General features: G+C 36.3%; 1 protein-coding gene across 1 annotated transcript in view; it reads left to right on the top strand.

Annotated features, from left to right (window-relative positions):
- The window catches only part of POLN (DNA polymerase nu), an 89,916-nt gene that overhangs the window by 15,412 nt on the left and 59,888 nt on the right, over positions 1–14,616 (top strand). Inside the window, exons 8-15 of the mRNA XM_054291270.1 lie at positions 83–151; positions 1,476–1,536; positions 1,747–1,811; positions 2,586–2,669; positions 3,082–3,171; positions 5,184–5,240; positions 6,051–6,104; positions 6,328–6,393. Coding sequence (XP_054147245.1) covers positions 83–151; positions 1,476–1,536; positions 1,747–1,811; positions 2,586–2,669; positions 3,082–3,171; positions 5,184–5,240; positions 6,051–6,104; positions 6,328–6,393 — 546 coding nt within the window. The remainder of the gene's footprint in view (positions 1–82; positions 152–1,475; positions 1,537–1,746; positions 1,812–2,585; positions 2,670–3,081; positions 3,172–5,183; positions 5,241–6,050; positions 6,105–6,327; positions 6,394–14,616) is intronic.

Genomic DNA, 14,616 nt, shown 5'->3' with positions numbered 1-14,616 from the left:
TTTAAAGAAGTGATATTGCTAAAATATTTAGTGTATTGTTAGCAACAAAGTTACTGATATATTTTTGATTTATTTATGTCAGTATCAAAACTTAGGTGTGAACTTGGAGAAGCTTTATAATGTAATGATGGACCTTACTCATGGCTTAAAGGTAAGTTGTAAGTAATAACTATGTAAGTATTGAATTAAAGAGAGTTAATGATGTATTTCTCATTCAAATTAGAATAATGCAATGCTTCAGTCCTTCGTGATTTACATTGGCAGTCAACATTTAAAATAAATTGCCCATCAAATTTGCCATTTTTTCTAGAAGGAGATGGTGTCAAGGTTAATGTTTAGGAGAAAATTTTCCTCTGCTACATTTAACTAAATGAAGATTCTGAGAACAGGAAAGGTTCAGAATATTGACTTGTCTTTGAATATTTTAAATCTATATATTACTGTTTAAAAAGTATTAAAAGAGATAGAACATATATTGTTCTATATATGTATTCCTTGCTTATGAAAACTCAGCATATCTTTTGTTCTAGGTTGTGTTAACCAAGCACTGGTCACATGCTGGGACAGACTGCCCAGAGAGGTGGTTGATGGCCCAGCCTGTCAGTGTTTGAGAGGCAGTTGGACAGTGCCCTTATCATGTTTTTTAAATTTTAGTCAGCCCTGATTTGACCAGGCAATGTGACTAGATAGTCATTGCAGGTCCCTTCCAAATGAACATTTTTATTCTGTTTTACACCTTATTGCAGTTCAGAATGCTTCTCAAGAAATCTGTTGGGATGTGTGTGTTTTCTGCCTGTGACCATATACCTGGAAAAGTGCCCAAAAAGTGCCAGGATACATCCACATTCTGGTAGAAGGGGCATTACTGTTTCCCAGGGATTTGCTGGTTGCAGGTGTAGGGCTTGGACCACGAGGTGGTGGAGCCATGTTAATGTGGATATCAGCAGTGTGGTGAGCAAACCATGAAGGGAGGCAGCAGGGAAACACCAAAGGCACAGAAACACTGAGCCTGAGCCCACAAGAATTTTTAGACAAGTCAGGTTGTTTCATTGGTTAAAAAAACACCAGACTTTCTGTTCTCAGTAAGTAATTTGGGGACATGACCCTTTCAACTCTTATTTTCTCCCTAATGAAGACAAAGTTATGAATTATGAATGGTTACCTAATCGTTCAAGTGAACAAAGGAAAAAGAATAACTGTGTGTCCTATTGTAATGAAGCTTGCTTTAAAAATAAACTGTTTAGAAAAAAGGAGATGTATATATATTTCTTTATTAGCATTCTTGTACAAAATAGTTACTGTTGCAAAATTCCTATTCCCCACAAAGAGACGTGACAGCATTTAGAAACTATAATTTACACTAAGTAGTATTTCATGCCACAGACACATGTTGTCATGTAAAAAGGGAATATACAGAAAGTGAAATACTGCTCACTGGGAAATACTGAAGAATGTATTTATAACTTATTTTACAGGCTCAAGGTTTGTGGAACTTATTTTGCACATTAGAGCTTCCACTTATCAAAATTCTGGCAGGTATGAAAAGTTCAGTTCAAAATATGAATCTTCACTGTTTTCACACAGCTGCTGACTATGCTCAAGTGGAATGTAATTCCTCTAAATATGAAATGTTATCTTAACCTCATAACAGCTGTGTGAGCTTGAGTTTCCATTTTATAGTCTAAGAAAAATGTAAGATTGAAATTGTGAATTATAAATGTTCTTAACCTAAAATTGTATTTACAGTGATGGAAACACACAAAATATATGTGAACAAACAAGAACTGAAAAAAACGTCAGAGATTCTAGGGGTAAATTTTGTATTAATTTTTTTCTTGAAAATGATGTAGCATCATCTTTGTGCTTTTACTGAGGATAACTGATTAAAAAGAGAAGGAATTTTTGTCACATTTTATGTAATAGTGTGATGTTTTTAGTATATCATTATAAATGATTGTATTTACATTTTAGGATACTTCCCTATTTGTTTGCACAAGTAAAAGACATATTTGAGTCATCAGCCTTGCCCCAGAACTGAAATTGCATTGCAAAATGCATGGGTCCTTTTGGGTTATGTGTTGTAGAGTAAAAATGGTAATGACTCTTTCTGAACTTACAGTTTTCAGTACCCATTTTCCTGAGAAGTGATAGACTCCTCTCCCTCTTTTTGTGAACAATGCACTCTTTAAATGAGTGTTCTTTGATAAAAATAGCTGCAAGAGGATCCTATTTTGTAACATAAAATTTGACTAGATAATCATACTGGTCTGACAGATTACTAATTTATCAGAATAATTTGCATAGCTGTGTTTCTCACAGATCTCTGTAGGCTTCAGTAACCTAAATTCTTTAACCAGAAATGTTGGTACTACTTACTACAATAAATCCTCTTCCCAGATCATAAAACAATATAAATTAAGGAGTGTATAAGCAATCTGCTCAAACAAATGTTGGTAGGCAGCCATGATTACACAACATCAAGTACTCCATTTTAAATAAAGGTCCAATATTCTCATGAACCTTGGAAGCAGCAGATATTGAAGAAAATAATAGTGCAAGCAGAATAATTTTGATGTAATTTATAGCTGCGGCTCAAAGAGCTTGAACAGGAGGCTCATGAGGCTGCTGGAGAACGATTCCTTCTGACCAGCAGCTGTCAGCTCCGAGAGGTATCATTTGTTCTACTGTTTCTGCTTAAGGTGTATGTTCTACAGATTTATTGATACAGGTGAACTGTAAGCAGATATATCCTTACCACTTCTGACTTATTCTATATTAATTATTTTCTGGTTTTAATGAAGGACATATAATTTTTTTCATAATTATAACCATGTTGAATAATCTGTATTTGAATGTATGTGTATAAATTATGCTCTTTTTTTTTAGTAAATATGTCACTGCTTCAATAGCTTAAAAATAAAGATTTTCAATTCTGTATTAGTTCTCTTTGCTACAGTATGCTCTATTTACCTTGTAACCTGTTTCTGTTTAAGTTTACGCACCCAATAATTTTCTTTTCTATTTCAACACTTGAAACATTTATTGACACTTGAAAGATTTATTGTCTTTTTCTTACTTTAGGTACTATTTGATAAGTTAAAGCTGCATACGCTGTGTGAGAAACTTCAGAGAACTGAAATACAACAGCTTGTATCCACCTCAGAAGTTGTGGTGAGACAGGGAAGGGTTTTAAAACCAGCTGCATGATTTAGCAAAACTTCTAAGTTATATTCCAGTGAAATAGTGATTTTTCTGGATTTTTTCTAAGAATTATGCTGTATTTTTGTATTGTACTATTTGTGCTACAGTTACTTGTGCCAGAAAAGAGACTCACACTGCATGGTGGGGAAAAACAAACCAGCTACCAAAGGTCTCCCCTGAGTCTCCTTTTCTCCAGGCTAAACATCCCCAGCTCCTTCAGTTGTTCCTTTTTAGACTTGTGCTTCAGACCCTTTTCCAGCTCAGTTGTGCTTCTCTGGACTTACTCCAGCATGTCAATGTCCTTTTTGAAATGAAGGGTCCAAAACAGAGCACAGTACTCACTGCAGAGTACAGGGTGGCAGTCACTGCCCTGCTCCTGCTGGCCACACCATTGCTGATCCAGCCCAGCTGCCATTGGCCTTCTTGGCCACCTGGGCACACCTGGCTCATGTTCAGCCACTCTCACCCAGCACCCCCAGGTCCTTTTCCATGGGGCCCTTTCCAGCCACTCTGGCCCAGCTGTGGCACTGCAGGGGTTGCTGTGAGCCAGGGGCAGGACCCAGCACTCGGCCTTGTTGAACCTCAGAGCCTTGGGCCCACTGATCCAGCCTGTCCAGATCCCTCTGCTGAGCCTTCCTGCCCTCCACCAGATCAACTCTTCCGTCCAATTTGGTGTCATATGCAAACTGACTGAGGATGCTCTTGATCCCCTTGTCAGATCATTAAAAAATCATTTTGTGAAGATAAAAATAGCAATGGCGATTCTTCTTAGAAGAGAAAAAGCCTCTGTGCAGCTGCACCTGTGTCTGATTTGGTGCCACAATTGAATTGCTCTAAGTTATATAGGAGTTAGAGTAAAGTGCACAACTCATTGTTGAACATGAACATCTTTGGGGAAGGTAGAAGGGTAATATTTATTCCTTAAGAAAGAAATTCCACTTTCAGTTCCACATTCAGTCAAGTGTCTGAACTACCAAATATGATCTCCAGTAACCTCAACAGTATAACCATAAAACCCACACATTGCTCAAGGAGAAGGAGGTTTCATAGATCAGCCATGTAACCTTGGAGGGTGACAGAGAGCCTTGGGAAGTGAGAGGCATCAGTGAAATAGAACTCATGTCACCTTTTTCTGGGAACATAGAATTTGTAGCTAAAATCAAAGCAATGCTTTTATGTAGTCCAACAACTGCTGAGAATTGGTTATTTGGAGAAAGGTAGGATGAAACCTTGCAGGAGATAAATAGTAGACAATAGATCTGAAGATGTTAGTTTCTCCCTCATAGGAAGAAAAAACCCTGATATTTTAAATGTAAATTTTAGTACAGTTGCATCTGTTTTTCATCCTGGACTATTGTAGTTCCAGGAATTTTTTGTTGTACTTATAAATATCCAATCTCTATTTTACTAATTTAATTGTATTTCTCAACAGAATTTTTGGCAGTTTCCAATCACAGTAATCAGAAATATGCTTTATTTTATTGTTTTTTTAATTTGAATTTCTCTTGAAGTCTTCCTGGAGCTTTTATTAAGGCATGAACAGGAGAAATTCTCCTCTTGGATTGTGTGTATATAAATATGTACCTGTGTATATATGTATTATCTTGTCTATTTCCATCATGTTCTTTCTTGCACTGGTGCTGTATAGCACAAAAACCAAACAAAGGGCCATAAATAGTACACACACATCACAGCCCAGTGTTTTCAAAGTTGCTGTGGGAAAGTTTTTATGTCTTCTGTGTGTCTTTTTTTTCCTGTGTGGGACAGGAGTGAAAATAAAATGGGAAGGAAAAATTCCCATCCTTCCTAATGAAGGCTTCCTTGAGGCTGGGATTGTTTGAATGATATCATCCTTCTGCCAGTATTTTGTCCATTCAGCTTGTCAAGAAAATTTCTCCCTCCAAAATGTATTCTGTTAAAGTTTGTTTAATAATAAAACTTCAAGAAAAGTCTGTCAGTAATTCCCATTCTTGATTTTGCAGCTAAATAAATTGCAAGATCTTCATCCCTTGCCTAAGATAATTTTAGAATACCGCCAGGTAAGCTGATATTTTTTCACAGAATGTAGTTGCATTAAAGCAAAATTTAGCAAAACAGAAAAATATTTATAGTTAAATAGATTGACTAGCGAAAGCTCATTCCAATACTAATTTGAAGTCAGTATCCTTAAGACTTTTTAATTTTATTGCTTATTGTTGTTTTGCTCTATGTTTGATTTTAGCTACCAAACAACTTGTACAACGTTACAAAGACAATTGGAAAACTTCAGTGTGAAATTTGTGTAGTGCTGTAAAGCATACTTAGGGCAAAATGTCTGTTTTTTGAGTTCTGAAGAAATGCTTTGCATAAAGTGAAAGAGATAACTGTTTATGGGGAATTTTGGGATGACAAGCCTCCTGAAAATCCTAAACTATCTAGTTAGTCTGCTCCCACACTTAATCATTATATTTCCAGTGAGTGAGCTTCCAAGAATTAAAAAAAAAATTAAAAGTTTAAAAGTTTGTGGGTTTGGTTTTGGTTTTGATTTTCTTTTAAATTTGTTTGTGGTTTTTTGTGTGTGTTTTTCATGTAATCTATTGACCTGGGGACATAAGATATAAAATAATAAATTTCAATAATTTATTTAATAGTATTTGCAAAGCTCTGTCTTTAGGTTATGACCAAGCATTTACCTAACTCACAGGAATTGGTTAAGCTGTCAGTGAGTACAAATCCATTATTTATTTGGATAAAACTGTCTTTAAAAAAGAAAAGTCTACAAGCAGGATGCATTTGGAAATTAGGATCTTTAATTTGAAAAATCCCTTTTTTTATAAGTAAACATTTATCTTAAAGTTTATGTATTTTAGGTTCATAAGATGAAATCAACTTATGTGGATGGACTACAAACGTGCATGAAAAAGGTAGAAATATATAAAGTAGCTTGTAAAATCCTAAAAATATGTGAAATGATTGCAATGTTTACTGTTTAAGAACTTTTTTACATGGAAAATTTAACAGTATTTCTTTTGTATTTTCTTGTTTTGATTGCAGTGCATTTTTATTACTGATACTTATATCAAATAAAATATAGTTCTTTGTCTTCATTCTTTATTTTTTTCTGTTTTTTACTTTACCTGATTACAGGGATTCATTTCCTCCACTTGGAATCAAACAGGAACTGTGACTGGCAGACTTTCAGCCAAACATCCTGTAAGTGAGGTTATTGGAAAATTTGCATTTTAATTGAAATGAAAAATTAATATTACTTGTACAAAATATGTAATATTTTTAACACAAGAAATATTTGTTTTCATGCAAGTCTAGCAGTTACTGTATTGTATCTAAATGGTGGACAGAAAAAGCTTATTAAATGGGTGGTTTACTGTAGGACATCTGTTCTTAGGCATATTTTGTGGTATGAGTGATTAGAATTAACATTCTTACCTGAAGGAGAGGAGTACAATTGTGAGCAATGGATGTACCTTGGACACTTCCTTGTCATGAATTCTGGTGTTCATGAAGCACTCCTTGTAAAGCATCAGTGGGCCCTGGAAAGTGGGTATTACAGAAAGAAAAGGAAGCTCTCTTCTTCTGGAATTTGTCTTCAGGCCTCATAGCAGCAAAGGGCTCAGCTGGCAGTGCTGGTGCTCTGGAAGTCTTGCTTGTATGACTGTGACATGTGGGCTCTTTGTGCTTCCTCTCTTGTCTGTGATGATCTCCATGTACATGCCTGAAACGTGTTTTATTTGACTTTATGGACTGCTACTTATGGACTGCTACAGGCTTAGGTTACTTTTTTGTTTTTGTTTTTTTCCTTTCCACAAAGTGGCCTTTTAAGGGCTTACTTGAATGTGTTCTATGATCCCATTTCTCTTGGTGTTTGTGACACCCAGTGACCATTTGCTGTAGGTCAAAGGCCTTTGTGTTCCTCTCTTGTCACAGCCCATGGCTGCATGGATGAGAGTGCAGGAGCTGGAGTGGGACAAGATGGGGCTGCAGAGCTCCAGGGGTTCGAGGCATAGGTGAGAGAACAGCAGAAGAAAAGTAGTGACTGTCTATCTGGGGAAAGTTTCTGTTTGGTTTAACCATGGTCTTTTCTGCCAAAACCTGCCCTCTGGCCCTGAGGGTGACTGGGGACAGAGGCAGAGATGGGACTGTCCACAAAGGCTAGAGGCAGTCTGTGAGGCTGTTATCCTTTTAACTTGTGCCCCAAAGTGTTGTTACTTCCTATCCATGCAGATTTGGGTTCTGCTTATCTCTCTGCAGGACCCAACCTTAAGCTTCATGAGCACAAATGGGATTAGGAGGTTTCTGCAGGCTTGAAGAAAGGCCATGGTGTTCCACAGCTCTTTGTGGGAGCAGAGATTTAACTTTAACAGTTGTGAGCACTTTGCATTGATGGGCTGCTGTGGTTCCTGGCAAGTCCTGCCTGGAATGGTGACTTTGGGTTTCTGACAGAAACCTGTCCTGGGGGGTTCTCACCCTCACCACACTTGGTGACTTCCTTAGCTTTTCTTTGACCTGTCTTCACAGTTCATGTTTCATTTGCATCTTCCTACCCTCATGCTACATATTTCCATGCAATTTGTCATCAAACAATTTATAGGAAGTGCTTATGCTTTTTGCTGAGTAAAAATCAGTATTTAGGATTCTGAATTAACAACAGAATGGGGAAGTGTTACTGCTGCTGTCATTTCTCATGCACCCAGGTGGAAAAACTGAGAGGAAAAGATGATAATGAAGGTCACAGTTTGCTGAATTCTCTGAAGTGAAGCACAGGCATTTCCAAGTCAGAGCTGGACAGACAGCTGTCTTGAAAAACCACATTCAACACAAAGTGACCTTTGGCCCATCGTAGTAAAAAGGACATGAAATCTATTTTTCTTAAAAGTGGTTTTTGTTCAAAATAATGCTGCTAAACTTAGCATCCAGGGTTGCTTAAGGCTGGCTTTTCCTTCTAAGGAAAAACATTGGCATGGCTTTTTTTGTTTGACATGTTTATGGAACTTATACCATCTGTTTCTGAATCATTTATTGATATGGAAGATATACTGCAGTGCCCTGTCACTTTGCTAAGTGTTAACGGATTGGGAAGATTCTTGCCAGAAATCATAAATATTGGAGATATTTTTGCGGTTACTATGATATTATGTCAAATTTTAGCTGAATTTTTTGCTGAGGCAGTTTATTTTTAACTGTTTTAAAATGCTTTAACAAGTGATTAAAGCAAAAGATAAGTGTGATTCAGATTCTTTGAAAATTCAAATGGAAAAACATCCCATATTCTGCAGTGCTTCTGAGAGATTGGATTCCAAGCCAAGATTTCTTTATCTTTCTTTTGTTTTGTAAAGAGAATGGATCTATCTGTCCTCTGTCCTGTAAGGCAGTTAATGGAGTCCAGGAGGGATTTACTTGTAGGTTTGAGGGGAAATGACTAGACATTGGACACAGAGCTGAATTTCTTTTTCAGATAAACTCTGTCATCTTCTTTCAGACAGTTCCACAGTTGATATATGGATGATGTATATTTTTGGCTTTATGTGGGTTTTTCTCAATAGATAAGTTTATTCACATGAATTTTTATGACTTTTGTGTTGTAACAACTTAGAGGGGGTTTCTTAGCAGCACTTTACTTCAGTGGCTCTCCATGTGTTCATCTATTTTAGTTTAACTTTACACTTCATTTCTTCTCATTTGGTTTCTTCCTGTACAGAATTTGTTCTGTATAAATCATGTGTTTTTCACAAATAACTGTTAATGTATTTTTGTTAAACAATAACAGGTATTATTGCATTTGATCTTGCTGTCTCCTGTTATTGCATTGTAGATGTCTATTTGCTACTTTTGGAAAACTTGAGTATCTGAAACCTAAAAGTAATTGTAAACCCTACAAATTATTTTGTAATGTATCCACGTGCTAGTTTGTTGGGGTTTTTTCCTCTATGATGGATTGCTTATGACTGTTAGGGGAATTTAATTAAGTTTATTATTTGAATGTGTTATTTTCAATTGTTTTTGTATAAATGTATTAGTCTTGTCTACATTAGGATACTTTTTGATTATATTACTCATAGATAACTTTTCTATTATATATATTTATGACATTCATAAAAGCTTGTTTATGTTCTCCAGAGCCACCTAGAAATATCTCTTTTCAGTCTCTCATAGTTTAAAGCAGAAATAAATCAAGACCCAAATGGAAAAGCATAAAACCAATTAAGATCAAGCCCCTTTCAGAATGAAAAGAGAGAAATCCTAACTTGAGATATAAAGATTGCATAAAATTAGATGTTATAATTTGGTTTAAGATGTAAATTTCAGTGCTAGAATCAGATATTCTGTATTAAGGTTTCTTTCCTCCAGGCTTCTGCAGCAGAGAGAACTGAAATGCTGCTAATGAGTTTATGCTTCTCTACTTCAGAAGATGTTTGTATCATTAAATTGAAAAGCATAAAGTGGTGGGCTTCAGGGAGCATTTCCTTCCTTTTAGTAACAAAAAGTTATACTGAAGATAAATAAAAAATTTTCACCTTCTTGAAAAAAGTGAAAAAAAAAGTATTCCTGCTTTTCCTCAGGAAAAATGCTTTTATAGCTTGTCCAAGAAGGCAAAGAAATAAAATAATATAACCTATCAAAGTCAAAGAAACATGTTAGCCTATAATTTGGAAATCAGGAATGTAATTTGAAAGGGAAGCTAATTAGGGCATATTAAATGTTAACATGCTTAAGGAAGGATCATAAAGAACCTGAAATATTGCATACATCTCAATCTCTTCAACAGATATAAGATTTTCTGGTGGTAATGCACAATAGAGAATTGCATGCTTGTTTATTAGAAAATGAGTGTTGCAAGCAGTGTTTGGAATATGAATAATGAATTTAGCATCTGGTTTTCATTCTAAGGGGAGACACTCCCTTGAAGTAGAGGCCCCTCTGAGCAATTGCCATCCAAAATGAGTCTGTTCTCTCAATTAACTTAGCAAACCAGTATTTCTGATTAGCCATACTGTATCTGTGTTATTTCCCCTCTGGGCTGTTTTTTTTGGAGTGAAATTTTTTCTAATTTTCTCTGAGATAAAATGGAAATGTGGTTTTGGCATAGTTTTGGGATTCTGGACGGTGTGGATGGGATGCTGCTTGTTTGTCTCCCTTTTGTAGCAGAATCCCAATAGGTTTTCCATTTTGGCATCCCCACATGTGCACTCCTAGCAGGGTGGTCTGACAGAATTGTGCTCCCAAAGCTGTTGTGGCATCTCCAAATTTCAGGCATTTTGTCCAAGGCCTTAGTAAGGCTGCAGGCTGATGTGTGCTACTATAAATATTCTTTTTGGAAGTTTGAAGTCTGTGGTTACAATTGGATTCCAGCAGAAACAGGATATTCTGCAAGGTGTTCCAATAGTGATGGGATTCTGCACTGTCTTGTTTTATCCCTGCCCCTTTGTTTCACAGCTTTTAGAAGGTTTGGCAGAGGCTGGTGCAATGTGAGGAATCAGACACCAAGACTGGGAGCAGGAATATGCTTACATTTTCCTTTTGTTTTTTAACCTCCTCCCCAGAATGAGCCAAGGCCTTGGCTGCTTTTGAAACTGCACTGATAGGAATAAGATTTTTGTAAACTTGCTTTCCAAAACATTTGCTTTCCAAATATACTGTCCAACTGAGAAGATTATTTATGTAAAATGAAGAAATTATATGGGCCTTACCTTTTCGTTGATCTTGGAGTGTGTTTTCTATTTTTTTTAAAAGTATGTTTATTGGAAAGCACTGGGGATAGAGACATGTCAGACACATTACAGGTTCATATAAAACATCTTGTCTAAAGCTTCTATAATGTCATCTAGGCTAACAAAATCAGTTTTAACTAAGTATTCCCTAATGTGGGCTTTGCTTATAACAAGGGTGGGTTGTCTTAGCAGATAAGAGAATATGTCTGTGCTTTCTTGGGCTTTTGAACTAAAGCAATTTAATGTTGTATTTTCTGGTCAGTACAAGCCCCTGTCACTCAGATGAGCTGATGTGCTGTTAGAGAAAGCCAGAGTGTGCTTGCTGGTTGTTGTGGTTGATTGGTGTTCTCTGAGCATCTTTTGCATTCAGTGCATATTATTGTGCCATATTTCTTTTCAGTATGTTTATTCCAATACTCTTGAGTCATATGGTGGTTATTACTGCACTAATAGCACTAAAATAGTATCTCATTTTATGAGTAGAGTTATGTTTTTATAGCTGCTTTTGTTGTTGCTTCATTTTTTAAAAATTATCTTAATGAAGGCCTGAAGAAACTGCATTTACAATGTTGGAGACAGAAGTTCTCTATTTCCTCTACCTCACTCATCACAGCTGAAGTTCTGTGACAGGAAAATTGTACTTAAAACTGAGTGAATGGGCATGTTGACAAGCCTTTGGTCCAATGACATTTTCAGGATGAAATTTTACACTACCTTAACATTGCAATAGAAAGTTCTTAAGTATTAGTGTAACAACTGTAGTGTGGAAAGTCACTGTTGGTCACATTGTAACACTCATATCTGATGCTCCAGAACATCACTGTGTTGGTTTATTACCCAAATGCAGAAACAAGGTTTGCTCATTGTTCTCTCAGCAGCTGGACTGCAGTGTTCTATGATATATGCACATCTTTGGCATTCTCTGCTATAATGCTCCTGATTTGTATAGATTCATTTACCTCATGGTGAGTGGGTGTATCCAATACATGGACAACATTTTATAGCACAATTTGACTGACTAAAGCTTGTAGCATCATCTGGGCTGTCATTCTTTAAAACAAGCAGTTCAATCCTGTCCTCTTCTCTTCTGTTTGGGATCATCTTTGCATGTATAATTGCTCTGTGTGTTATTTAAAGAAAGGTAATGTGCAGCTGGTATAAATCTACTTCCTTGCAGTAATAGCATGAAAGATACTTGCATTTTGTTTATGCAGGATAAGGTAGTCTGTCATTATTTCTTCTACAAGCTAAACATAAGCACAGAAATAAACAGAGCAATTAAAATTGGCTGCTCAAAAATGAAAGATTCTATGCAACTTGGAAAAATATCAGCCAGAGTATTTTTAGCATATTATGAAATATTGACTATGGAGGCTGAAGTCTTCCTTCACTGTCCTTTAGTTTCTGGCAAAAGAAATTCTCAGAGAAGCTTAAATTTGTAGAAATAGGGAAAAAAAAGTTCCTCTAAAATCTTCCTATGCTTGAGAGATGACAGCACTGCATACTTCCACTTGTTTCTTTGGAATTAGAGGATAATATATTTCAATCCAGTATGTATAAATTAAATTGTCAGCACTGAGCATTTACTGCTACTGAGTGGACATTGCTAACGTTGTTGATTATATGCTGATTCATTTTACCCTTTAAATGGCCTTTGCCAGTAATCTTTTGGGAATGCTCCAGGTAAAAGCTAAAGCTATGATCATGTTTTAGAAATTCACCTTGGAATACAGCTACTACTACTGGCAGGTTATTTTTCTCTATAATATGATTGGAGCACAAAGCTAACAAGAATCAAAATTAAAATCATCCTTGCCGAAAAGCTTGTTTTGATTAATGTAGCTTTCACTACCTCACAGATTCAAAGGTGTTTTAATGTAAAGTAATTATAGTAATATCTATTAGTGGAAGTATTCTGTTACATGAGTTAGTCTATGCACTTTGGGGTGTTTCTTGGAATTTTATTAAGTCTGATTCCATGTAATCTGAGAATAGTGTAAGAGCAATATTAGCATGGAGTTCAGCTTGCAAGAAACAATTAGTGTCATTCACTGATGTCTGTCATAGTCATTGTTCTGCTGCTGTTTATCCATTCACATTTCAACTCCTGTCAGGGCACTTCTCTTGTGCCTGAGGTTGGCATGTGCAGCATCCCCTGATGTCCCCACTGGGCTTCTGTAAGCTCTCAGGAGTTTCATGGTGCCCATGTCCTGCTGAGGTAATTTTTACTGTCCTCATCCACAATACATAAGATTGCTGAATCTTCAGCAATGTGCACAAATACATGTGTGATCCTTATATTAAATATCTCTGTGTCTATTTGTTAGTAAGTTTTCTGTTGGAACTTCTTGTGAATTGATTAAGATTTTAGAAATTCTGCCTGATGTTTTTTTTGGTTTTCATATGAAGCACTCCATTAGAGGGAGTTTTAGATATACACTGTAGGAACTACTCAGTGCTTAGAGACAGAACATTTGAAATAAAAATCTCAGACACACAAATTATGTCTTGTGTTACATGCTCTCAAAAGGGGGAAGTGTTACTATATTTCTCTGATGGCTGAATTCCTGTTTGCAAGGACGAAATGCAGTCTTAACTCCATCTCAACATAGATTTCATGTTTGAATAGAGCAGAAGTATTTAAATAGTTTATTTTGCTATGTAGTGTTCTTCTACTGTACAATTATCTTCCAATTTGTATCTAGGAAAAAATTAAAATATCTAAGAGGTTGGACAAGAGCAGAAATGAAGAATGATTAAAAAAATGGTTTATAGGGGAAGATCAAAGGTTAGGTAGATTGAAAGAGACTTCTTGTCTTGGATGGACCAGGTTTCACACAGTAATGATTTTCCAAAGCTTTGTCATTGGCATTCCAAAGAAATTCAGGAAAATTATCTCAGTAGCTCTACATTCCTATTATATTCATCTTTCTCTGCTGACAATTATTTTTATTTCTGTGTCAATAATTTTCCATTAAGTGGAAAATTTACCAATTCTTTATTTCCTCAGCAACCTTTCATAAAGCCTTTGTGCAGAGTTTTGGATATGGACGTGCTCTCTCAAGCTGGGAACAGCAGTAGAAAAAAACCAGTGGTTTGTACAACAATTGCTGAAGATGGACAGAATAGGACAGGGGTCATCTTGCTGTCACCCCTGTGGCCTTGCTGTCCATAGTTCTCCTGTCCCAGCATGATCATGCACTGGCTCTGACTCTTGGGAATTTACAGTTAAGGGCCACTTCTGTAAAGTCAGGGACTGTCCTTTCCTCATTGGGAGCAAAGAGATATTACTTACTTGGGTTTCCTTAACTCCTTCAACAGCCTCCTGTTCACAGCCTTTTAAGAGGAATTCCCTGCAAACATATGCTCAGTAAATTCCTCAGTATGTGGAACAATCTTGTTTGAGATGCTAAATTCTACCCTTTTCATAAAACAACTGTTACATCTTTTCTTTTAACAGTAAATTCCTCCAGCCTGGAAATCTTGCAATTTTTTGTGCAATTAGAGGTCTGGTGTTTCTACCTTTGGACAATATTCCCCTGACACTGTTTGCTTTAAAGCTATAATATGCAGCTCATCTAAAACTGTACAATATTTACTATCTCCAGCTGCCACTCATGGAGCTATCTCTATGCCTTAGCATTGGATTTTTTCACCAAAACCAAGTCACATCTCCTTGGGGTTCATCCCAGAGTTTGAGCTTCCCATA

The sequence above is a fragment of the Melozone crissalis genome, unplaced genomic scaffold, assembly GCF_028551555.1.
Source record: "Melozone crissalis strain CALT ecotype California unplaced genomic scaffold, PUWL_Pcris_2 ptg000006l_1, whole genome shotgun sequence".
Taxonomy (NCBI): domain Eukaryota; kingdom Metazoa; phylum Chordata; class Aves; order Passeriformes; family Passerellidae; genus Melozone; species Melozone crissalis.
The sequence above is the reverse complement of the archived record's forward strand: the minus strand, read 5'-3'. Positions and strand labels throughout refer to the sequence as shown.